The sequence below is a fragment of the Mirounga leonina genome, unplaced genomic scaffold (assembly GCF_011800145.1).
Source record: "Mirounga leonina isolate KUSES-001 unplaced genomic scaffold, KU_Mleo_1.0 Mir_107, whole genome shotgun sequence".
Taxonomy (NCBI): Eukaryota; Metazoa; Chordata; class Mammalia; order Carnivora; family Phocidae; genus Mirounga; species Mirounga leonina.
Genome location: NW_023270233.1, coordinates 3,318,032 through 3,345,243, shown reverse-complemented (window position 1 = coordinate 3,345,243; position 27,212 = coordinate 3,318,032). Strand labels below are relative to the sequence as shown.

The window sequence follows — 27,212 nt, the reverse complement described above, 5'->3', positions numbered from 1 at the left end:
TTCCATACTGTTTGCCGTAGTGACTGTACCAATTTATGGTTCCACCAGCAATGCACATGGGTTTTTTTTACATCCTTTCCAACACTTTTTATTTATTTATTTTTATTTTTAATTTTTTAATTTTTTTAAAGATTTTATTTATTTATTTGAGACAGAGAGAATGAGAGAGAGAGAGCACATGAGAGGGGGGAGGGTCAGAGGCAGAAGCAGGCTCCCTGCCCAGCAGGGCGCCCGATGCGGGACTCGATCCCGGGACTCCAGAATCATGACCTGAGCCGAAGGCAGTCGCTTAACCAACTGAGCCACCCAGGCGCCCGTAACACTTTTTATTTTTTATTTCTTTGATGATAGCCATTCTTACAGGTGTGAGGTGATAGGTCATTGTGTTTTTAAAAATTTTTTATTTTATTTAAATTAAGTTAATTAACATGTAGTGTATCATTAGTTTCAGAGTCATTGTGGTTTTGATTTGTATTTCTCTGATGATTTGTGATGTTGAGCACCTTTTCATGTACTTGTCCATATGCATGTCTTTTTTGGAAAAATGTCTATTTCGCTCCTCTTCCCATTTTTAAGTTGGGTTGTTTATATTTTTGTTACAATTTGTATGAGTTCCTCATATATTTTGGATATTAACCCCTTATAGATATGGTTTGCAAATATTTTCTTCCATTTGATAAGTTGCCTTTTCATTTTCTTGATGGTTTCCTTTGCTATATAGAAGCTTTTTAGTTTGAGGTTGTCCTATTTATTCGTTTTTGTTTTTGGTGTCTTCGCTTTTGGTGTCAAATCTAAAAAATCATCACCAAGATTGATGTCAAGGAGCTTACCATCTATGTTTTCTTCTAGGAATTTTGTGCTTTCAGGTCTCACATTCAAGTTTTTAACACATTTCGAGTAAGTTTTTGTGTGTGGTGTAAGATAGTGGTCCAGTTTCATTCTTTTGCATGTAGCTCTCCAGTTTTCCAATACCATTTATTGAAGAGACTGTTCTTTCCCCATTATATATTTTTGGTGATTTTGTTGTAAATTAGTTTATCCTGTTCCATTGATCTATGTATCTCTTTTTATTTCAGTACTATACTGTTTTGATTACTATAACTTTGTAATATAGTTTAAAATCAGGGAGTGTGATACCTCCAGCTTTTGTTTTTCCTTCATACAATTTCTTTGGCTATTTGGGATCATTTGTGGTTAAATATAAATGTGAGGATTGTTTTTTCACTTTCTGAGAAAAATGTCCTTGAATTTTGATAGGGATTTCATTGAATCTCTAGATTGCCTTGGGTAGTGTGGGCATTTTAACAATATTAATTTTTCCAATCCTGAGCATGGTATATCTTTCCATTTATTTGTGTCTTCTTTAATTTTTTTCATTAGTGTCTTATGGTTTCAGTGCATAGATCTTTCACCTCCTTTTTATTCTTTTTGATACAGTTGTAAATGGGATTATTTTCTTAATTTCTCTTTCTGATTGTTGTTAGTGTATAGAAGTGCAACAGATTGTTGAATATTGATTTTGTATTCTGCAATTTTACTGAATTTATTAGTTATAATAGTTTTTTGGTGGAATCATTAGGGCTTTTTATACATAAAATATGATGTTATCTGCAAACAGAGACAGTTTTACTTATTTCTTTCTTATTTGGGTGCCTTTTCTTTCTTTGTCTTGACTAATTGCTCTGGCTAGGCCTTACAGTACTATGTTGGGAAGTGGTGAGAGTGGGCATCTTGTCTTCTTCCTGATCTTAGGAGAAAAACTTACAGCTTTTCACCACTGAGTATGAAGTTAGCTGTGGGCTTATCATGTAGGCCTTTATCATGTTGAGGTATGTTCCTCCTGTACCTAATTTGGTGAGTTTTTATCATAAATGAATGTTGAGTTTTGTTAAATACTTTTCCTGCATCTATTTAGATCATATGGTTTTTATCCTTCATTTTTAAAATATGGTGTATCACAGTGATTGATGTGTGGATGTTGAACAACCTGGCATCCCTGGAATAAATCCCACTTGATCATGGTGTATGATTCTTTTAATGCATTGTTGAATTCAGTTTGTATTTTGTTGAGTATTTTTACATCTGTGTTTATTAGGGATATTGGCCTGTAATTTTTTTTTCTTGTAGTGTCCTTGTCTGGATTTGGTACCAGGGTAATGTTGCCCTTATAAAATACATTTGGAAGTGTTTCCTTCTCTTCTATTTTGGAAGAATTTGAGATAATTGGTATTAATTCTTTTAAGTGTTGGGTAGATTTCACCAACGAAGCCATCTGATCCTGTAGTTGAGAGGTTTTTGATTACTGATTCAGTCTCTTTATTAGTAATCAGTCTGTTCAGATTCTCTGTTTCTTTAAAATTCAATCTTAGGTAGGTTATATGTTTCTAGGAATTCATTTTTTCTAGGTTTCCAATTTGTTATTTTATAATTATTCATAGTAGTCTCATGATCCCTTGTACTTATGTCATATAGTTGTAATGTTTTCCTTTTTTATGTATAATTTTATTAATTTGATCTTCTCTTTTTTTCTTGGTAAGTCTAGCTAATTTGTTTCTTTTGTTTATCTTTAGATAAAGCCAGCTCTTTTTTATTTTTTTTTAAGCCAGCTCTTTTTAAAATGGATATTTTCTATTATCTTTTTAGTCTCTATTTCATTTATTTCTGCTCTGATCTTTGTTATTTCCTTCCTTCTGCTAACTTTGGGATTAAATTGTTCTTTTTCTAGTTCCTTTGGGTGTAAAGTTAGATTGGTTTTTGAGTTCTTTCTTGTTTCTTAAAATATGCTTTTATTGCTATGAACTTTCCTCTTAGAACTGCATCCATTAATTTTGCTGCATCCCATAAGTTTTGGTGCATTGTATTTCCATTTTCATTTGTCTCAAGATTTTTTTTATTTCTCTTTGATTTCTTCTGTGATCCATTGGTTGCTCAGTAACATGTAGTTTAATCTTGACATATTTGTGAATTTTCCACTTTTCTTTTTGTAATTGATTTCTATTTTTATATAATTGTGGTCAGTAAAGATGCTTTATATGATAAATCTTAAGTTTTTAAGGCTTGGTTTATGGCCTAACATATAATCTATCTTGGAAGATGTTTCATATGTGCTGGAGAAGAATGTGTAGTCTTGTTGCTTTTGGATGGAATATTTTGTAAATGTCTGTTAAGTCCATCTAGTCTTACATGTAGTTTAAGTCCCATTATTTTCTTATTGATTTTCTGCTCGAATGCTCTAGCCATTATTGAAAATGGGGTATTGAAGTTCCCTACTATTATTGTATTCCTGTCTATTTCTCCCTTTAGGTTTGTTAATACTTGCTATATGCACTTAGATGCCCTTATGTTGGTGCATAAATATTTATAAATGTTATATCCTCTTGTTGGAGTGAACTTTTATCATTACATAATGACCTTTGTTTTCTCATATTATAGTCTTTGTCTTTTTTTAAATTGATTTTATTTACTTATTTGAGAGAGAGAGAGACAGAGATAGCGAGAGAGAGAGCATGAGCAGGGAGGAGAGGGAGAAACAGCTCCCCGCTGAGCAGGGAGCCTGATGTGGGGCTTGATCCCAGGGCCCTGGGATCATGACTTGAGCCAAAGGCAGATGCTCAACTGACTGAGCCACCCAGGTGCCCCTACAGTCTTTGTCTTAACATCTCTTTTGTTAAGACACAGCTACCTCTACTTTCTTTTGGTTTCCATTTGCATGGAATTTTTCTCCCCATCCCTTCTCTTTCAGTTTTTGTGTCCTTACATCTGAAGTAAGTTTTTTAGGCAGCGTATAGCTGAGTCTTGTTTTTTTTAAAATCCATTCAGCCACTCTTTGTCTTTTGATTGGAGAGTTTAATCCATTTACACTTAAAGTAATTATTGATGGGTATGGACTTAACTGCTATTTTGTTAATTGTTTTCTGTTATTTGTTTGTTTTTGTAGTTCCCCTGTTCCATTCTTCTCTTCCTCTCTTTGTGATTTGATGATTTTCTGTTGTGTATGCTAGATTCCTTTATCTTTGGTGTACTTACTAAATTTACTGTAGGTTTGTGCATTGTGGTTGCCAGGAGGCTTACATAAAACATCTTGTATTTATAACAATCTATTTTAAGTTGATAACAACATAAGTTCAAATACATTTTAAATGTTATACATATTTACTCTCCCCCATCATGTTTTATGTTTTTTATTTTACAATTTACATATTTTTAGTTTGTGCATCCATTAACAAGTTATTGCAGTCATAGTTATTTTACTACTTTTGTCTTTTAGCCTTTAAGCTAGATTCATAAGTGATTTACCCACCACCTTTACAACATTAAATTATTCTAAATTATTCTTTACTGGTGAGATTTGTACTTTCATATATTTACTTGTTACTTTGTTTCAGCTTAAAGAAGTTCCTTTAACATTTCTTTTAAGGTCAGTGTAGTTGTGTTAAACTTCTCCAGATTTTGCTTGCCTGGAAAACTCTTGATCTCTCTTCAGTTATGAAGGACTTTTCCAGGTAGAGTATTCTTGGTTAGCACTTTTTTTCTTTCAGCTCTTTGAATATATTGTGTAAATCCCTCCTGGCCTGCAAAGTTTCTGCTGAAAAATTTGCTATAGGTCTTATTGGAAGTCTCTTGCATGTAAAAAGTTATTTTTCTTTTAATGCTTTTAACAATCTCTTCTTGTTTCTTTAACTTTTTCAACTTAAGTAGAGGCAAAAATCATTTCTTTGTGCTTGACTGTATTGTGTTTCACAGATATTGTGTGTGTGTTTTTACAAATTGAAGGTTTGTCACAACTCTGCAGTGAGCAAATTTACTGGTGCCATTTTTCTCATAGCATTTGCTCACTTCATGTCTTTGTGTCAAAGTTTGGTAATTTTTACAATATTTATTTATTTATTTATTTATTTATTTATTTATTTATTTATTTATTTATTTATTTTAAAGATTTTATTTATTTGACAGAGAGAGATACAGCGAGAGAGGGAACACAAGCAGGGGGAGTGGGAGAGGGAGAAGCAGGCTTCCCGCCGAGTGGGGAGCCCGATGCGGAGCTCGATCCCAGGACCCTGGGATCATGACCTGAGCTGAAGGCAGACGCTTAATGACTGAGCCACCCAGGCGCCCCAATTTTTACAATATTTAAAACTTTTTCATTATCATTATATTTGTTATAGTGATCTGTGATCAGTGATTATGACCTGCTGAAAGCTCAGATGATGGTTACATTTTTTAGCAATAAAGCATTTTTAAATTAAAGTATGCATTTTTAGACATAATGCTATTGCAAACTTACTGGACTACAGTGTAGTATAAACATTTATACATACTGGGAAACCAAAAAATTCATTTAACTTTCTTTATTGAAATATTTGCTTTCTTGCAGTGGTCTGGAACTGAACCTGCAGTACCTTTAAGATATACCTGTATAATGTGTCTTGATGTGATTTTTTTTGGTTTCATCTTTTCTACAACTCTCTATATTTTCTGGATCTGGATGTCTGTTTCTCTCCCCAGGTTAGGGAAGTTTTCAGCCATTATTTCTTCCAATAAGCTGTCTGGTGCTTTCTCTTTTTCTTCTCTGAATATTTGTTTACCTGCTGGTGTTCCATAAGTCCTTTAAGCTATCTTCACTCTATTTTTTTTTTTCTCCTCTGATTGGTAGAATTTCATTGCCTTGTCTTCAAGTTCACTGATCCTTTTTCCACTTTATTTAGTATGCTTTGAACCCCTCTAATTGAATTTTTCAGTTTGATTATTATATTTTTCAGCACTGTTTTTTCTGTTTGGTACTTTCTTATATTATCCATTTTTACTGAAATTCTCACTTTGTTCATGCATTGTTCTCCTGATCTTGGTGAGCATCCTTATAACCATGATTTTGAACACTTTATCAGGTAATTTACTTATCTCCTTTTCATTAAGGTCTTTTTCTGGAGTTTCATTTTGGTGTTTTGTTTAGAACATATTCCTCTGTTTCTTCATTTTCCTTGACTCTTCCTTGGTTTCTGTGCATTAGATAAAACAGCCACCTCTCTCAGGCTTGAGCCACCTCTCCCTGGTCTTAGCTCTAGGCTTCTCCCACATCTTTGTGATTATCCAACTAGCCTTCTTTCTTCTTAGTGACTACTAGTTTTTGAGAGTGTGTCAAGACTTGTCACTGTCCCAAAAGTGATGATCTCAGTTAGCACCGGGATGCAGGAAGTTGGATTCTCACAGAGCAGGTTTTAAAGTATGCAAATAGGGACACTTGGGTGGTTCAGTTGGTTCAGCATCTGACTCTTGATTTTGGCTCAGGTCATGATCTCAAGGTCGTGGGATTGAGTCCCATGTCCGGCCCCATGCTCAGTGGGGAGTCTGCTTGAGATTCTGTCTCTCCCTCTGCCCTTACCCCACTTGCACTCACTCTCTGTCTCAAATAAATAAATAAATCTTAAAAAAAATAAAGTATGCGAATAGACCTCTTTCAGGGAGACTGGTAAATGGTTGTTACTCTTCTGAGCTATGGTCAGAGTCTGAGCTCTAGGGGCAGACAGCCAAGAAACATCTCTTTGTTTGCCACAATCCGGCTGATCTCATGAACACAGGCTGCCCTGGCTACCGCAGCCACAGTATGTCCTCAGGGCAGCAGCCACAAAAGCAGAGGTGCTAGACATGTACCTCTGCTCCCTTCATGGGGACACTGGCTATCTGGAGCAGGCTAGAGGGAGAGCATAAAGTTTGTTCTTGCCAATATTCCTGGTCTCTGGAGAGGATTATAGTTAGCTTCTAGTTGTATGTCAAACTAGAAGGCTGACCTTCAGGCTACAGTTCCCAAGACATGCACATAATCCTTCCTCAGGGAACGACTGGGAGTTGACTGCTTCTGACTCTGCCTCTGTGCTTAGCCCTGGGGGAATATCTGGTTAAGGGCTGTTTCCTTATTTTCTACAGTCCTGAGGGACTTGCCAGTGTAAGCCCCACTGGCAGCCAGAGCCAGACAACCGAGGGGTTCATCCCGCAGATGGCAGCTGTGAGAACAGGGACACTAGATATATGCATATTCCTCTTTCAGGGAGATACCTGCAACCTGGAGTGGGGCAGAGGGAGTCCGTGAAGCTGGTGCCCTCTGGCCTCCCCAGCCTACGGAGAGGACTGCAGTTGGCTCCTAGACCTGTGTTAAATTAGAAGCCTGACCCTCAAGCTACAGCTTTTCATATATCCAAGTAGGCCTCCTTTTTTCAGGCTAAAATTGGATATTTCAGTATGCTGCCTCTGCACTGAGTTCTGAGGAAATAGTCATGGTGAATCCTCATGAACTCGTTAAAAACTGTTTCTTTGTTTACTCTAGTTTGTGGGTCTTGTAGATGCAATCCTTGTTGGCTTTCAGAGTTAGGTGTTTTGGAGGCTCATCCCTTAGGTGAAAGTCTTAAAAGTTGGGGTACTAGATATTGGGTCTAAACCATTCACTTCTTGGGGAAGCTGGAGGTTGTGAATTTTCTTCCAATTGTGTGTTGTCACGCAGAGGTGGGGTTTATGGCAAGATTGTGTCGGCCTTTCCTACCTGTTTCATTGTGGGTTTTTTCTTTCTTTCTTTCTTTCTTTTTTTTTTTTTAAAGATTTTATTTATTTATTTGAGACAGAGAGAATGAGAGAGAGAGAGAGAGAGCACATGAGAGGGGAGAGGGTCAGAGAGAGAAGCAGGCTCCCTGCCGAGCAGGGAGTCCAATGTGGGACTCGATCCAGGGACTCCAGGATCATGACCTGAGCCGAAGGCAGTTGCTTAACCAACTGAGCCACCCAGGCGCCCCATTGTGGGTTTTTTCTTGTTCTCATGGCATGTAGGAGTCATTTAGCTAGTTTCTGGATTTCTTTCAGAGGGAATGATCTGGATGTAGCTGTAGATTTGAAGTGTCCACAGGAGGAGATAAATTCAGTACCCAACTGTGTCACCATCTTGAACTGGAACCCTGAAAGCAACTCATAGACTCTTAAAATTCATTTTTAAGGATTTATAAAATACTAGTGAAAGCTTTAGGAATTGTGCATATTGAGGATTATTATCATGTGTATGTATTTTTTTTTGAGTAGGTGCTGTGGAATTCTGTTTTATTATACTATATAGGAATATATCTGAAGATGCTGACATTTACAACCACTCATTGAAATAGTTTGTTTTCCTACTTGGGGATACCTGGCAGAGACCATGCTTTAGTCATCATTGTATACTTCATAGTGCTTTGCATACTGTATTGCTGAATGAATATTTGTTGTATAAGTGAATGAGCCCTTTGTAAAGGTTAGGTATCATTTTTTAGAAAAAAATGATAATATTGTCATTCCTAATTTCAAAGCATGATAATGAGATTTTTTTTTTACCAGATATGAAAAAAATCAAAGATAGAAATCATTGCTAATTCAGCATAATATAATAAACCAAGCTTGCTCATACTTAGGGAGAAAATGAAATATTGGAAAAAATAATGGATAGTTAACTTTAGTCTGACATATTAGTTGTAAGATTTAGTTTTTCCCTTCAAAAGAATTAAATTGACATCAAGAATAATATTAAAGAAATGTTTATTGGTGGCATATTAATCAATAGGGTGTTTGGAAATAAATGCAATAGATAGCAATTATGGGAAGCTGTTCCAGTCAAAGTTTGACTATTTAATTAAGTTGTAAATCCATACTATTATCTTTTTATATTGTTCATTGTAAAATATGGATAGCTATGTGTTCTTGTCACTTTGTTTTACTATAAATAGCTTTAAATACATGATACTCATAATACTTGGAGATAATATAGGAATTATAATCTTAGATATTTTATATATTTTATTACCTTAAAATTATCATCAATTTTACATATGACATGAAATTATTTTGTCATTATAATTGTCTAAAAGGCAACTTTTAGAAGTAATTCATCATTCTCTCAGAATTTTGAAGTGTCATTAATTAGCCCTATTTTAAAAGCTCCCTTTATATTGAAATTTATTATATGGACAGTTTATAGATATATTGTGTAAAATATTTTACACATAAAAAGCATTAATATTTTTGTGTGAACTAATGTATTTTTACATATAAATGTAAAATTCAAGTTTGCCTAAGTAAAATTGCAATTTAAGCTATTTCCAGTGTTTTACAATACAACACAATATTTGCTTTAAGATATGTTTGTTCTCATTATTGGAGTTGAAAAGTTCATTTATTTTTCTACACATAGACACACTCCTTAAATATTTTATTTTATCTTAATGGGTGAAATATAAATGTTAGCTAATTTCTTGATGTTGGGCCAACTCCCATTTTTAGTATAGGTCTGTTGATTGAATCTCATACAATTCTTTTTGCCTAAACAGCACCCAAAGTACATTGAGTAAGATTTCCAGTTTTGGTGTCTTTATGGAAGAGAACTTAATGACAGTTGAGAAGCTACCAAACTGAATAATCCTTCTTGATATTTTATAATTTTCTCCTTCACTTTGCCCCCACTTTTACCATTTTTTTCATCCAGACTCAATTTGACAATTTTTGTAACTCATTTTTATTGTCTCCAAGCATTTAAATTAATTTTCAAAGAAATAACAGATCTTTTCTTATACTATTACCTGATAAGCTTATATATCCATTAAAATTACATAATTATAATTACAACTGACATGTAAAGGTTATGGAACAAACTGAGTCTTTTTTTTTTTTTCCTGATAGGCTCTTGGTATACTTCAATTAGTGGGAGCAGAAGAACTCCAGGATACTTGAGATAATCCTTTGGTATTGAGCAGGAAGGAGGGATCATTAATATGTTTGAGAGGGAATAAAAAGAGTTGATGAATCTAGAGAGATGGTTAAGAGAAGGTCTTAGAGTTTCTACTATATCCTAACTATGATGTGAGGAAATGTTTCCTTCAGTTTTATAGAAATGATCCCCATCACATTTTATATTTTATAAACATCCATAATTTTATAGAATTAGCCATATCAAAATATTTCCCAGCTCATTTTGATTGTTCTCAATGGTGCAGGACTCAGTGCCAGGTTGCCTATGACCTTTTACTTTAGTTAACTCAACATGCTGTCCTCCTGTTGCCATTAGCTGGCCACAGCTATGCTCTGATGTATGATTAATGCCTTGAGGGTAGAAATTCTGCTTTCTCTGAATTCCTTTGTTAGGGGGTACTGGGGCAATGCTCAGTCTAGGGCTAATTATTCCCTGCTATTGAGGCAAGGCTCTTCTATGTACTCTACCCCGTATCCCATAAGTCATCAAGTTTTCCATTCTGGTGGTGGGAACAAACACTATTTCCAGCGCTGTGTGAGTGCCAACTAGTTACCTTAAATCCTTTTCAATAGCTTTTTTTCCTAGCCTTAGATAGTTTCTTCCCATGTATGCATTGATTAGTATTCAGCTGAATACTCAAGAGGGGGCTTCTGCAAATCTTTGGAGTTCTCTCTGTATATCTCTCTTCTTTCTTATTCTCTGTTCTGTGTACTTTAGCTGCCATAATCTCTGTGGACCTTTAGTTCTGTCTCTTCAGCTCAGAGAGTTTGTCAGGCTGTCTTAATTTTCCCTTCCTGTCTGTGGCCTGGAAAGTCTCTCAAGGCAATAAGCAAGGGCTATCAAAGGGCTCATGTTGCTTGCTTCCCATTTTTCAAAGATTGCTGTCCTTTATTGCTGGATGCCCAGTGCCTTCACAACTGTTCTTTCATCTATTTTGTCCATTTCAGGTGGGAAAGAAATCTGGTTTAGTTACTCTGCTTTGGCTGGAACCAAATTATACCTTGTAGTAAGACTTTACTGGGATTTTGGAGATAATGAAAGGGAAATAAAACACAGCCAGTATTTTACAGTGGCTACTGTATGCAGCTATATTCTGAGTCCATAGGTCTTGCTGATGTCCTTGTAGCTGCTGCTGATATTCTTGTAGCTTTCAAGCTTGAGTCCACACAGCAGTGGCTAGCATTTTGGCCTTTGGCTCTGCCACGATAAGGTTTTCCTTTGATATACAAAACACTTTTGCCCCTTGCAGTAAAAACTCTCAAACATTGTAAACAAGGTCTTTTTTTTTTTTTTTTTTAAGATTTTATTTATTTTTCAACAGAGAGAGAGACAGCGAGAGAGGGAACACAAGCAGGGGGAGTGGGAGAGGGAGAAGCAGGCTTCCCGCTGAGCAGGGAGCCCAATGCAGGGCTCGATCCCAGGACCCTGGGATCATGACCTGAGCCGAAGGCAGACGCTTAACGACTGAGCCACCCAGGCGCCCCTGTTTTTTTTTTTAGAGAAAAAAATCTGTGTAAGTTTAGGACCTAGTTGAAGTCATCCTCTTTTCTCTGCCAAAAAAAAAAAAATCTATCTGCTCCACAGTTAAATTCAGCCTCCTACCTTTTAGGAGTTTTTAAATTCAAATGGCTGTTTCCCAATTTTTTTTTTTTTTTTAAAGATTATTTATTTGACAGAGAGAGATACAGCGAGAGAGGGAACACAAGCAGGGGGAGTGGAGAGGGAGAAGCAGGCCTCCTGCCGAGCAGGGAGCAGCGGGGCTCGATCCCAGGACCCTGAGATCATGACCTGAGCCGAAGGCAGACGCTTAACGACTGAGCCACCCAGGCACCCCGGCTATTTCCCAATTAAAAACAAATAAAACCAAACCCCTAGTGCCCAGTCTTAGCCTGGGAACTCCATTATACTGGAGTATGGTATTATATATTGAATCAATTAATACACATTACTGCATGTTACATGGTATGGTATATTAAAACACAGAAGGGTAGCCAGACACATATACTAGAAATCTTAATTGAATAATAAATATAATGTTCATTATAAAAGTTGGAGGAAATTCGATCTTTCGTGTTTGCTCCTTTTCATTTTGGTTGTTCCCCTTTCTCCTCTGGATGTTTTGCTTATACAGCGTTTTCTTGGTTTTGAAGTTTATAATCAATACAATCAGTTTTAGAAAGTGTAGTTGTACTTTTGAATCTGGCAAAGGAACTTGCTATTTAAAAGAACCATGCAAGTATCTTTTATGAAGTGAAGAATATTTTGTAATGTGTCTATTTATAAAGCCAATAACTTTTCTTTTTTTACTTCTGGAGTTTATTTATATGATCATATAAACTTTTTATATATCAGATTTTTGTATATTCAGATGTTTTCACATATTACACTTACATATGTACAAGATATACCTGTATATATCTTTATATATACTTCAGTACACTATTCAAGCAGGCATTTTCATAACTCATTTTTTTTTTGAAGATTAAAAACCTGAACCAAGTTCTTGGGGTATTTTCAAGAGCTTTAGCAAGTTGCTTTTATGAAGTGGGATTTCTTGAAGGAAAGATATAGTTCTTTATTTGTATGTATTTTAAAGTTGAAATTTCCTATTCATTAAACTTCAGAGTAAAAGGATTAAAAGATTGGGAATGATATTTCTAAAGAATAGACTCCTCATGTGTAGACTTTATAACATATGTAAAGTAATAGGGATTTGTACTTTTTTTCTATTAGGAAAATAGCCAATTTTTTCCTGATACAAGACAATTTGACAGTGAAATGGCTAAATTATATAAACCAGCTATGTTTGATAATAAATAGCTGGAACATGTTGCTCTTACCTTGAACATTTCTCTCTGCGTCTTCTGACACCTCAGGCTAAGGTGGGTCCTTCTCTATGCCTCTTAGTACTTTGTACAGGTCTCTGCTTGAGCCCTGCTTAGATTGTATCAGTGTTTGTTAGCTCTCATTTGTGAAATTACTGGGCTGCAAAATTTCATTGCATCAATCTCTATATCTTGGATGCCTAGGATGGAGCTGTATTATATAGGGAACAACATATGTTTCTTAAGGAAAGTTGAATAATGTTCATTTACATATTTAGTGTACAGATAGTTTGCCTCTTTGGGTAGGTTTATTCCAGGTATCCTGTGGGCTTGGTGTAATTGTAAATGGGATCAATTCCTTGATTTCCCTTTCTGCTGCTTCATTAATGGTGTATAGTAATGCAACAGATTTCTGTACATTAATTTTGTATTCTGCAACTTTGCTGAATTCATGTATCTGTTCTAGAAGTTTTTTGGTGGAGTCTTTCAGGTTTTCTATATGGAGTATCATGTTGTCCGTGAAGAGTGAAAGTTTGACTTCTTCCTTGCCAATTTGGATGCCTTTATTTCTTTTTGTTGTCTGATTGCTGAGCCTAGGACTTCCAGTACTATGTTAAACATCAGTGGTGATAGTGGGCATCCCTGTCATGTTCCTGACCTTAGGGGAAAAGCTCTGTTTTTCCCCATTGAGGATGGTATTATCTGTGGGTCTTTTTTTTTTTTTTTACACATAAAGATTTTTATTTATTTATTTGACAGAGAGAGACACAGTGAGAGAGGGAACACAAGCAGGGGGAGTGGGAGAGGGAGAAGCAGACCTGTGGGTCTTTCATATATGTCCTTTATGATGCTGAGGTATGTTCCTTCTATCCCTACTTTCTTGAGGGTTTTTATCAAGAAAGGATGCTGTATTTTGTCAAATGCTTTTTCTGTATCTATTGAGAGGATCATATGGTTCTTATACTTTCTTTTATTAATGTGGTATATTGCGTTGATTGATTTGTAAATACTGAACCACTCCTGCAGGCCTGGAATAAATACCACTTGACTGTGGTGAATAATCCTTTTAATGTACTGTTGGATTAGATTTGCTAGTATTTTGTTGAGAATTTTTGGATCTATGTTCATCATGGATATTGGTCTGTAATTCTCCTATTTAGTGGGGTCTTTGGTTTTAGAATCAAGGTAGTGCTGGCCTCATAGAATGAGTGTGGAAGTTTTCCTTCCATTTCTATTTTTTGGAAAATCTTCAAAAGAATAGGTATTAATTCTTCTTCAGTGTTTGGTAGAATTCCCCTGGGAAGACATATGGTCCTGGACTTTTGTTTGTTGGGAGATGACTGATGCAATGTCTTTGATAGTTATGGATCTATTCAAATTTTGTTTCTTCCTGCTTCAGTTTTGGTAGTTTATATGTTTCCAGGAATGCGTTCCTTCCAGATTGCCCAATTTGTTGGCATATAATATTCTCTTATAATTGTTTGTATTTCTGTGGTGTTGGTTGTGATCTCTCCTCTTTCATTTATGATTTTATTTATTTGGGTCCTTTCTCTTTTCTCTTTGATAAGTCCAGTAAGGGGCTTATCAATTTTGTTAATTCTTTCAAAGAACCAGCTCCTAGTTTCATTGATCTGTTCTACTGTTCTTTTGGTTTCTATTTCATTGATTTCTGCTCTCATCTTTACTATTTCTCTTCTCCTGCTGGGTTTAGGCTTTATTTGCTGTTCTTTCTCCAGCTCCTCTAGGTGTAGGGTTAGGTTGTGTATTTGAGACCTTTCTTGTTCCTTCAGAAAGGCTTGTATTGCTATATACTTTCCTCTTAGGACTGCTTTTGCTGCATCCCAAAGATTTTGAACAGTTGTGTTTTCATTTTCATTTGCTTCCATGTGTTGTCTTTATTTCTTTTTTAATTTCTTGGTTAACCCATTCATTCCTTAATAGGATGTTCATTAATCTCCATTTATTTGTGGTTTTCCAAATTTTTTCTTGTGGTTTTCCAAATTTTTTCTTGTGGTTGACATCAAGTTTCATAGCATTGTGGTCTGAAAATATAAATGGTATGATCTCAATCTTTTTATACTTGTTGAGGGCTGATTTGTGACCCAGTGTGTGATCTATTCTGGGGAATGATCCACATGCAGTCAAAAAGAATGTGTGTTCAGCTGCTTTAGGATGAAATGCTCTGAATATATCTGTTAAGTCCATCTGGTCCAGTGTATCATTCAAAGCCATTGTTTCCTTATTGATCTGCTCAGATGATCTGTCCATTGTTGTAAGTGGGGTGTTGAAGTCCCTTACTATTACTGTATTATTATCAATGAGTGTCTTTATGGTAGTTATTAATTGATTTATATATTTGGGTCCTCCCGATTTGGGCCATAAATATTTATAATTGTTAGATCTTTTTGTTGGGTAAACCCTTTTATTATGATATACTGCCTTTCTTCATCTCTTATTAGTCTTTGGTTTAAAGTCTAGTTTGTCTTATATAAGTACAGCTACTTAGGCTTTCTTCTTTTTTTAAGCAGCTGGAACTTATTTACTTATTTATTATATATATATTTTCTTATTAACATATAATGTATTTGTTTCGGGGGTGCAGGTCTGTGATTCATCAGTTTTACACAATACACAGCACTCACCACAACACACACCCTCCCCAATGTCCATCAACTCAGGCTTTCTTTTGATGTCCATTAGCATGATCGATGGTTCTTCACCCCCTCCCTTTCAATCTGGAGGTGTGTTTGGGTCTAAAATGCATCTCTTATAAGTAGCATATTGATGGGTCTTGTTTTTTTATCCATTCTGATACCCTGTGTCTTTTGATTGGAGCACTTAGTCCATTTACACTCAGAATAATTTTTGATAGACATGATTTTAGTGCTATTGTACTACCTATAAATTTGCTGTTCTATAGATTATCTCTGTTCCTTTCCAGTTTTTGTTGCTTTTGGTCTCTCTTTCCCACTCATAGGGTCCCCCCTAATATTTCTTGCAGAGCTAGTTTGGTGTTCATAAACTCCTTTAGTTTTTGCTTGTTTTGGAACTCTTTATCACTCCTTCTATTCTTTTTTTTAAATAACAATTTATGTTTTTAAAGATTTTACTTATTAGAGAGAGAGAGAGAGTGCACGTGCATGCACGTGAGGGGAGGGGCAGAGGAAGAGGGAGAAGCAGACTCCCCATGAGCAAGGAGCCCCATGTGGGGCTCAATCCCAGGACCCTGAGATCATGACCTGAGCCAAAGTCAGATGCTTAACTGACTGATCTACCCAGGCACCCCTCTCTCCTCCTATTCTGAATGACAGCCTTGTTGGATATAGTATTCTTGCCTCCATATTTTTTCCCATTTAGCACGTTGAATATACCATGTTACTCTCTTCTGACTTGCCAAATTTCTGTGGACAGGTCTGCTGCTAACCTTAGGTTTCTACCCTTGTAGGTTAAAGACCTTTTGTCCCTAGCTGCTTTCATAATTCTCTCTTTATCTTTGTATTTTGCAAATTTCACCGTGATATGTCTTTGTGTTGACCTGTGTTTGTTGATTTTGAGGGGAGTTCTCTGTGTCTCTTGGACTTGAATGCCTGTTTCCTTCCCCAGATTAGGGAAATTCTCAGTTACAATTTGTTCAAATATACCTTCTGTCACTTTTTCTTACTCTTCTTCTTCTGGGACTCCTATGATATGGATATTATTGTGCTTTGTGGAATCAATGAGTTCCCTAAGTCTCTATTTGTGATCTAATAGTTTTCTTTCTTCCTTTTCCCCTTCATTATTTTCTATAATTTTATCTTCTATAGCACCTATTCATTCCTCTGTTTCTTCCATCCTCATTGTGATTATATCCGGGTGGTTTTGCATCTCAGTTATAGCACTTTTTATTTCAGCCTGACTAGTTTTTAAGTATTTTATCTCTGCAGCCAGGGTTTTTCTGGTGTCTCCTATGCTTCTTTTTAGCCAAGCTAGTATTCTTATGACTTTTGTTCTAAATTCTTATTCAGATATGTTGCTTATATCTGTTTTGAGCAAATCCCTGGTTGTTATTTCTTGATCTTTCTTTTGGGGAGAATTACTCCATCTGGTCATTATGTCTAGGTTTATCTCTCTTGTACAAACCCTACTTGTTGCTCTTGCTCTTGCTCTCTCCCTCTTTCCTTGACTTCTCTCTACACAAAGGGATCCCTCCTCTCTGTGGCACCGTGGCTTTTCTCTTCCCCAGTTCACATCTCTTGAACCTCGCATCTGCTACTTTCTCTTCCACCAATTGTGCAGATTGTTTTCTTAGCCCTCAGATTGATTTTCTAGTTGTTCAAAATGATTTGATGTTGCTCTAGCTGTGTTCAAGGGCTGAGGGAAGCCTAGGGTCCCCTTACTGCTCTGCATCTTATCTCCTCCCTTCCACCTCTTCCGTATCCATTCATCAGTCCATGGACGTTTGGGTTCTTTCCATAATTTGGCTATTGTTGATAATGCTGCTATAAACATCGGGGTGCATGTATTTCTTTGAATTAGTATTTTTGTATCCTTTGGGTAAATACCTAGTAGTGCTATTGTTGGATCATGGGGTAGTTCTATTTTTAACTTTGAGGAACCTCCATACTATTTTCCAGAGTGATTGCACTCCCACCAACATTCCCACTAGCAGTGTAAGAGGATTCCACTTTCTCTGCATCCTCGCCAACATCTGTTATTTCTTGTGTTGTTTTAGCCAATTCTGACTGGTGTGACTCTCATTAGTCTTTTGATTTAGAGTTGAAGATAGGCTCGTCTAAAGAGGGAAGTACAGTCCTACATCAAGAAGCAAGAAAAGTATCAAATACACAACCTGACATTAAACCTAAAGGAGCTAGAAAAGGAACAGCAAATAAAGCCTACAGCCAGCAGAAGAATGGAAATAATAAAGATTAGAGCAGAAATAAATGATATAGAAAAAAACCCCCAGTAGAACAGATCAATGAACCTAGGATTTGGTTCTTTGAAGGAATTAATAAAATTGATAAACCCATAGCCAGACTTATCAAAAAGAAAAGAGAAAGGACCCAAATAAATACAATCATGAATAAAAGAGGAGAGATCACAATCAACACTACAGAAATATAAACAATAGAAGATTATGAGCAACTATATGCCGACAAATTAGGCAATCTGGAAGAAATGGATAAATTCCTAGAAATATATAAACTACCAAAACCGAAACAGGAAGAAACAGAAAATTTGAATAGACCCATAACCAGCAAAGACGTTATATCAGTAATCAAAAATCTCCCAACAAACAAAAGTCCAGGGCCATATGGCAGCCCAGGGGAATTCTACCAAACATATAAAGAAGAGTTAATACCTATTCCTCTGAAACTGTTACCCAAAATAGAAATGGAAGGGAAACTTCCACACTTAAAAATTTACCTACTAGAAATTTCCTGAGAAATAACAGCTATTTGTTGACTGCTTTCCATATTCAGATATGGTGCTAAATATGTATTATGAATTATATCTCATTTAATCATCCCAGAAACACTGTGAGATAAGTAATATTTTTATCCCTTTTCTTTAGAGGAGGACACTGTAAGTATTTAAGCATCCAAGGTCTCAGAGCTAGAAGAGGCAAATAAGAATTTGATCTTAAGTGTCTGACTTAATAGTCTGACTTCCTAACTTGATATTGCTAAGAGAACTAAATATGATATATTGTTGAGACAGTCTCAGACCCTCTTCACAGGCTTTGTCCATTATAAGGAACACTATTCTTTGTTATATTTAATAAAAATAATTCATTTCATTTTTATTATGGTAAAGTTCATGAATAAATAAAAACTAAAATATTCATGGAGTAGAGTAGATAAGACAGGCCCTTTAATATATTGTTGGTGAGATGGCTGTGTTTTGGAGAATTTTTTGGCAATATGTATCAAAACTTAAAATTCATTTGCCTCTGGACTTAACAGTTCTACTTTTTAAAAAAAAAAAATTTTATTTATTTGCTTGACAGAGAGACAGAGTGCATAAGTAGGCAGAGTGGCTGGCAGAGGGAGAGGGAGAAGCAGGCTCTCACTGAGCAGGGAGCCTGATGTGGGGCTTGATCCCAAGACCCTGGGATCATGACCTGAGCTGAAGGCAACTGCTTAACCGACTGAGCCACCCAGGCACCCCAGCAGTTCTACTTTTAAGAATTTATCCTCCAACTAAGTTTGTTCATGTATGCAAAGATATGTGTCAATCTTTGCAGTACTGTTTCAAATAGGAAAAATTTGGAAATGATCTATGTGTTTAATAGAGGCCTAGTAAAATAAATTATAGTAGATCAATAAGATGTAACTTTATTCAAGTATTAAAAATAATTAAAAGAATGACAACAGCTAATCAAGTCTTTACTAAGCTCGTCTTATTTAATTTTCATAGGTATTGTTATTATTAGCTCCATTTACCAGGGAAAATATAAAGAAGTAAAGTGACTTGTCTGAGATTGTAGGACAGATACTGAAGCAGAACAGCATCAGAACCCACATGGCTAATTACTGTGAATACTTTAATGTTTCCTGGTCATTTATATGCCAATGTGAAAAGAAAATAAATTGATAAGTGAAGAAACAAATTGTAGAAAGTTTTTATAGTATGATAATATTTGTGAAAAGGATCTATACCTATATCTACTGTATGTTCCATTTATAACATAGGAAGTGTCTCTTTTCTTATGACAGAAAATCTTTCTTTATATATTAATATATATGAATATGTGAATATATTTATAAAATACATTAAAACATACATATAAATCTACATATATAAATTTATACATATAAACATAGGAGACCTGATTTGTGATCCAATATGTGATCTATTCTGGAGACTGTTCCCTGTGCATTCAAGAAGAAAGTGTATTCTGTTGCTTTAGGATGGAATACCCTGAATATTTCTGTGACATCCATCTGGTCCAGTGTGTCATTCAAAGCCTTGTTTGCTTATTGATCTTCTGCTTAGATGATCTGTCCATTGAAGTGAGTGGGGTGTTAAAATCCCCGATTATTATTGTATTATTATTGATCTGTTTATTTAATTTTGTTATTAATTGGTTTATATAATTGGCTGTTCCCATGTTAGGGGCAGAAATATTTACAGTTGTTAGATCTTCTTGTTGGACAGACCCTTTAATTGTGATATAGTATCCTTCCTCTCCTTCCTCATCTCTTATTACGGTCTTTGGTTTAAAATCTAATTTGTCTGATATAAGAGTTGCCCAGCTTTCTTTTGATGTCCATTAGCATGATAAATGGTTTTCCACCCCCTCACTTTAAATTTGGAGGTATATTTGGGTCTAAAATGAGTCTCTTCCAGGAAGCATATCGATGGGTTTTGCTTTTTCATCCAGTCTGATACCATGTGTCTTTTGATTGGGGCATTTAGCCCATTTACATTGAGTAATTATTAAAAGATATGAATTTAGTGCCTTTGTATTACCATAAAGTCACTGTTTTTGTATGTTGTCTCTGTTCCTTTCCAGTCTATGTTACTTTTGGGCTCTCCCTTCACTTAAAGGATCCCCTTTAGTATTTCTTGCAGGGCTGATTTAGTGATCACAAATTCTTTTGGTTTCTGTTTGTCCTGGAAGCTTTTTATCTCTCCTATTTTGAATGACATCCTAGCTGGATGAAATAATGTTGGCTGCATATTTTTCTCATTTAGCACCCTGAATTTATCATGCCAGTCCTTTCTGGCCTGCCCAGGCTGTAGATAGGTCTACTGCCAGTCTAATGATTCTACGCTTGCAGGTTAAGGACTTCTTGTCCCAAGCTACTTTCAGGATTTTCTTTGTCTCTGAGATTTGCAAGTTTCACTATTATATGTCGGGGTGTTGACCTATTTTTATTGATTTTGAGGTGGGCTCTCTGTGGCTCCTCGACTTGATTGTCTGTTTCCTTCCCCAGCTTAGGAAAGTTCTCTGTTATAATTTGCTCCAATATACCTTCTGCCCCCCCCTCTTTTTCTGGGATCCCAATTGTTCTAATATTGTTTTGCTTTATAGTATCAGTTATCTCTTGAATTCTCCCCTCGTGATCTAGTAGTTGTTTAGCTCTCTTTTTCTCAGCTTCTTTATTCTCCATCATTTGGTCTTCTATACCACTAATTCTCTCTTCTGCCTAATTTATTCTAGCAGTTAGAGCCTCTATTTTTGATTGCATCTCCTTAATAGCCTTTTTGATTTCAGTTGTTTAGATTTTAGTTCTTTTATTTCTCCAGAAAGGGATTCTCTAGTGTCTTTTTAGTATTTTTTTCAACCCCAGCTAGTATCTTTATAATCATTATTCTGGAAATCTTATATCAAACTGATTAGGTCCCTGGCAGTCAGTACTGCCTCTTGTTCTCTTTTTTGAGCTGAGTTTTTCCATCTTGTCATTCTTTCAGAAAGTGGTTGTATGTCTAGTGTGTCTTTTCTATTTGTAGAGTTGCAGGTATTCTTTTCTTAGACCTCTGGTTGAGTTTGCAGGTGTTCAGAATGGTTTGATACCTATCTAGCTGAATTCCTTGGACCAGAAGAAACTAAGGTCTCTCACTCCTCTGCCATCTTGGACTCCTTGAACTGTGAACTTTTAAAAATGAATGAGTACACATTGTTTTTATCTTAAGATGTATTTTCAATGAAAAATCTTAAAAATTTTAGGCATATTTTTCTAACAGTTATGTACTATGATATATAATTTCTGTGACTAAGTTCATGATGTAGGTTATTATATTGACAGTTTAGGATAAATCTGCCTATGTTAAACTTTTATCAGAGAGTTACTGTCCTGTTCTTTTCTAACACTGACTTGGAAAGTAACTCAATGAAGATTTACCTTATTTTTATAAACAAGATTGTTTCCAACTGAAGTTGTAGTAATGAAACTTTTACAACAAATGAGATTCAGCAAATGCAGAAGTTGACAGCAATTTTACTAGATGTTGCTAGTCAATTGAGCACAGTTCTCTTGCAGGAAAATGTTACCATGCTTCTTAAACTCCAGAGCATTTATTAAAAACAAGTGTCAATTTTAAACTTCATTGTTTATTAAGAGACAGTATTCTAATGTCAACAGACACTATTTTAATATTATGCTTAGTCATGGAATGTACTTGGAATTAGGATGATAAATGCTTAAACTGGTATAGCTGAAACTTAAAGTATATTATTTTGGGTTGTGTTTTTCAGGTGAAGCTCTGAAAGTATCAGCTGAGAGATTTGCAGATGATCCCTGTTATCTCCCCAAAAGGGAGGCTGTGGTTCAAGCTGCCCGTGCCTTGTTGGCTGCAGTTACCAGACTCCTCATCCTTGCAGACATGATAGATGTCATGTGTCTCTTGCAGCACGTGTCAGCTGTAAGTAAAAGATGGCTTGTTTACCTTGGCATTGTTCTCACTTCTAATTCCATTTTCTGAAACTGGCATCAATCCTAGTGCATGCAGCCTCACCCTCATTTCTTTTTCTTTTTTTTTTTTTTAAAGATTTTATTTATTTATTTGAGAGAGAATGAGAGAGAGCACATGAGAGGGGGGAGGGTCAGAGGGAGAAGCAGACTCCCTGCCGAGCAGGGAGCCCGATGCGGGACTCGATCCAGGGACTCCAGGATCATGACCTGAGCCGAAGGCAGTCGCTTAACCAACTGAGCCACCCAGGCGTCCTCACCCTCATTTCTTAATGTCACCCAGTAGAAGATGATTCAATTGTGCAACTCTTGTCTACTTAAAAGAACAAAGCCAGAAGTTACTTTGTTTATTCAATTGTTTCATTTTTAAAAATTTAAAAATTTTAAATTTTTAAAAAGTTTTTATTTAAATTCCAGTTAACATATGTGTAATATTAGTTTCAGGCATACAATTTAGTGATTCAGCACTTACATACAATACCTGGTACTCATCACAACAAGTGCACTCCTTTTTTTTTTTTTTAACAAGTGCACTTCTTAATCCCCATTACCTATTTCAGCCATATTCCCCCCCCCACCCCTCTGTTCTCTTCAGTTTTTGTTCTTTTCAGTTAAGACTCTGTTTCTTGGTTTGCCTCTCTCTCTCTTTCTTCCCCCTTTGTTCATTTGTTTTGTTTCTGAAATTCCATGTATGAGTGAAATCATATGGTATTTGTCTTTCTTTGACTGACTTATTTCATTTAGCATAATACTCTCTAGTTTCATCCATATTGTTGCACATGCCAAGAGTTCATTTTTCCTTTGGCTGAGTTATATTCTTTTGTATGTATATATATATACAGACACACCACACCATATATATATATACATACAGACACACCACAACTTCTTTATCCATTCATTAGTTGATGGACGTTTGGGCTTTCCCATTATTTGGTTATTGTTGATAATGCTGCTATAAACATTGGGGTGCATGTATCCCTTCGAATCTGTATTTTTGTATTCTTTGGCTAAGTACCTAATAGTGCAATTGCTGGATCATAGGGTGATTCTATTTTTAACTTTTTGAGGAACTTCCATAATGTTTTCCACAGTGGCTGCACCAGTTTGCATTACCACCAACAGTGCAGGAGTGTTCCCCTTTCTCTGCATTCTTGCCCACACCTGTTGTTTCTTGAGTTGTTGATTTTAGTCATTCCAACAGGTGTGAAGGGATAGCTCATTATAGTTTTGATTTGTATTCCCTGATGATGAGTGATGTTGAGCATCTTTTCATGTGTCTGTTGGCCATCTGCATGTCTTCTTTGGAAAAATGTCTATTCATGTCTTCTGTCCATTTTTTAATTGGATTATTTGTTTTTTGGGTGTTCAGTTTGATAAGTTCTTTATAGATTTTGGATACTCTTTATCAGATATGTCATTTGCAAATATCTTCTTTCATTCTGTAGGTTTCCTTTTAGTTTTTTTGATTGTTTCCTTCATTGTGCAGAAGGTTTTTAACTTGATGAAGTCCCAATAGTTCATTTTTGATTTTGTGCCCTTGCCTCTGGAGACATGTCTCGTAAGAAGTTGCTGTGGCCAAGGGCAAAGAACACTGCCTGTGGCTGTGTTCTCCGCTAGGATTTTGATGGACTCCTGTCTCACATTTAGGTCTTTCATCCATTTTGAGTCTATTTTTGTGTATGCTGTAAGAAAATGGTCCAGTTTCATTCTTCTGGATATGGCTGTCCAATTTTCCCAACACCATTTGTTGAAGAGACTGTCTTTTTTCCATTAGGTATTCTTTCCTGCTTTGTCAAAGATTAGTTGACCATAGAGTTGAGCTACCATATGATCCAGCAATTGTACTACTGGGTATTTACCCCAAAGATACAAATGTAGGGATCCGAAGGGGTAAGTGCACCCCGATGTTTATAACAGCAATGTCCACAATAGCCAAACTATGGAAAGAGCCAAGATGTCAAATGACAGATGAATGGATAAAGAAGAAGTGGTATAGGGGTGCCTGGGTGGCTCAGTCGTTAAGCGTCTGCCTTCAGCTCAGGTCATGATCCCAGGGTCCTGGGATCGAGCCCAGCTTTGGGCTCCCTGCTTGGCGGAAAGCCTGCTTCTCCCTCTCCCACTCCCCCTGCTTGTTTTCCCTCTCTCGCTGTGTCTCTCTCTGTCAAATAAATAAATAAAATCTTAAAAAAAAAAGAAGTGGTATAGATATACAATGGAATATTATGCAGCCATCAAAAGGAATGAAATTTTGCCATTTGCAATGATGTGGATGGAACTGGAGGGTATTATGCTGAGCGAAATAAGTCAATGAGAGAAAGACATGTATCATATGACCTCACTGATGAGGAATTCTTAATCTCAGGAAACAAACTGAGGGTTACTGGAGTGGTGGGGTGGGGGAGGGATGGGGTGGCTGGGTGATAGACACTGGGGAGGGTATGTGCTATGGTGAGTGCTGTGAATTGTGTAAGATTGTTGAATCACAGACCTGTACCTCTGAAACAAATAATCCATTATATGTTAAAAAAAAAAAAGAAGAAGAAGAAGATAGCAGGAAGGGAAGAATGAAGGGGGGAAAATCAGAGGGGGAGATGAACCATGAGAGACGATGGACTCTGAGAAACAAACTGAGAGTTCTAGAGGGGAGGTGGGTGGGGGGGTGGGTTAGCCTGGTGATGGGTATTAAAGAGGGCACGTACTGCATAGAGCACTGGGTGTTATACGCAAACAATGAATCATGGAACACTACATCAAAAACTAATGATGTAATGTATGGTGATTAACATAACAATAAAAAAGAAATGAGTTTCTGCTTACATTAAAAAAAAATAAAAAAAATAAAGTTGGTGATAAATATTGAAGCAAAGAAATGTATTTAATTTTGCTTAACCCAGAGTTTCCCCAATTTTTTAACCTTAGGACTCTTTTATAATATGTTAATCCTGGAACTTTCTCAGCCATACTTTGGGAAATAGTGGTTTAGAATATTTCTTTTTCTTTTTTTTAAGTAGGCTCCAAGCTCATTGTGGAGTCCAGTGTGAGGCCTGAACCCACGACCCTGAGATCAAGACCTGAGTTGAGATCAGGAGTCGGATGCTTAACTGACTAAGCCACTCTGGAGCCCCATGGAATATTTCTGTATTTCTAATAATATTTATGGTTATATTAAATTTCTACTTGGATTAAAAAATTATAGAGGAGAAACGTCAGGGCCCTTATAGTCTAATATCCTATGGATGTAGATTAGACTCCTTCCTACAATACAATGTGCAATACACAAGTGTCTAACGGTAATAACAGTCTCAATTCTGTGAGACAGTGAACCTGACTTTGGACAGTTCTAATTGTTAGAGACGTTTTTCTCAAACTGAGCTTAAAGCTGCCTTCCTGCTATTTCCATTCACTGCTTCTAGTTTTGCTTTCTTGAGCAACATAGAACCAAGGTAGTAGGAAAAGGCATTTTTCAAATAAGTGATGATTATTCTTAGGACTTATTTATGATTTGTCTCTTTTACCTATGCTAAAAATTTCTTGACCCTTGAGCCCTTATATGACAGTTTCAGACTATTCTGAATACTTCAAAATTTCCATATCTTGTATGAGTTTCAGTTTCCTGCTGAGGTTTTTCCAGCTTTGATATTGAAGTACTTGAACATGGTAAGCATGTTTAAAATTTGAAAAGTTTAGTGTCTGGACTTGCTAGTTTTTTTCCTCAGAGTATCTTGTGTTCTAATGTGAGTGGCTATCTTTGTGTGCTAAACATTACCTTTTCTGGAACTCATCTCAAGAAATTCCTTCCTGTTTTGTTAGCTCTTAGATGTTTTTAAGATAAAGTATTTTATATTTCATCAATCTTAGTTTTCTTCAGCAGGAGGATTAGACTGAATTACTGATTTGTCAATATAAGAAATAGAAGTCCCTAAAATCATCTCAGTAAATCCTTTTCTGTTCATATTCTAGATTATAGGTAATTCCCATAAAATATTGAAATCAAAACATCTTGAAATAAAAAAATCTCTGATGTGACATTCTATAATATACTGAATTACCTCTTTGATTTAATATCTAACATTATCTTACCTTATTTTGATAGCCTTGTCATGCTGTTTGTTCATACTGATTTTGTGAGCAGTTAAAATCTCCAAATCTCTGAACTCAACCTACTCAATTCAGGTCTTCCTCTGATACTAGTTTTATCTTTTTATATGTAAAGGTAGATGTTAGATTTCTATTCATTGAATTTAATTCTGTTAATTCTGGTTTTTGTTATAGTCCATTCAGATCTTTTTGACTTTTGATTTTGTCTTTACCTCCTAACCTGGTATCATTTTCAGATTTTTAAAAAACAGATTATTTATGAAAAATTTAGTAGCATGGAAAACAGTGATAGATCTTCCTTTCAAATAACATCAGACATTAACACATTTTGAATAAAGTTGTTAAAATGAGCTTCAAACTCGCTTTATTAGGCTACTGTATAAACCATGTTTCTTTATTTTATCATTAAGCACTTTCTTAAAGGTCTTGCTGAAATCAAGATGTAGATTTATCAGGCTAGTAACCCCAGCTATAAAGGAAATGAGGTTAGATTGGCACAACTTACTTTTAATAACCCCATACGAGTTCCAAGTGACCATTCCTTGCTTGCTTTCATTCCTTTTCTTTTTATGTTTTTTTACGTTCATTTTTAAATTACTCATAATCCACTTACTTATGGCTGTAAATCACTTGTCTGCTGGGATCTCCTTGCCCTTAAGATACAGATATAATTGGCTTGAACCCTAATTCTATGTCCTATCAACTATAATGTTCTCCCCAAGATTTCTGCAAATTCTCTGGGGTTCATATTCTCAGGGTCATCTCTGGTTCCAAGCTTTTACTTCCACTGAAATCCTTTAGTTTACGAATGGTCTTCCTATCTCTATTTTATAGTATCTTAATCTATAATTGGAAATTGACCTTTCCCCCTTGATTTTGACATACACACACACACACTCCAGTACTCCCAGACAAGGCATATTTATGTATATGGCAAACCTTATAGAAATTTGGGAAGGTAGAAGGGAGGGGTTTCTATGTATAACACTATATTCTAAGTGGCTCTAATTTGTATATTAGATATCTTCAAAATTCTTTAGCAACTTTATCTCATTATTCTTTCACCTCCTTTTCCCCATCTACTCTCTTTATTTCTCTCTCACACCCTAAAATTCCTGTTCATTTGAATGCAGT

At 35.8% G+C, this 27,212-nt stretch overlaps 1 protein-coding gene across 1 annotated transcript in view; it reads left to right on the top strand.

The window, feature by feature from the left end:
• LOC118018595 (catenin alpha-3-like) overlaps positions 1-27,212 on the top strand; it is a 1,827,095-nt gene that overhangs the window by 175,259 nt on the left and 1,624,624 nt on the right. The window contains exon 5 of the mRNA XM_035017231.1: positions 21,764-21,930. Within this exon, the coding sequence (XP_034873122.1) occupies positions 21,764-21,930 (167 nt within the window). The remainder of the gene's footprint in view (positions 1-21,763; positions 21,931-27,212) is intronic.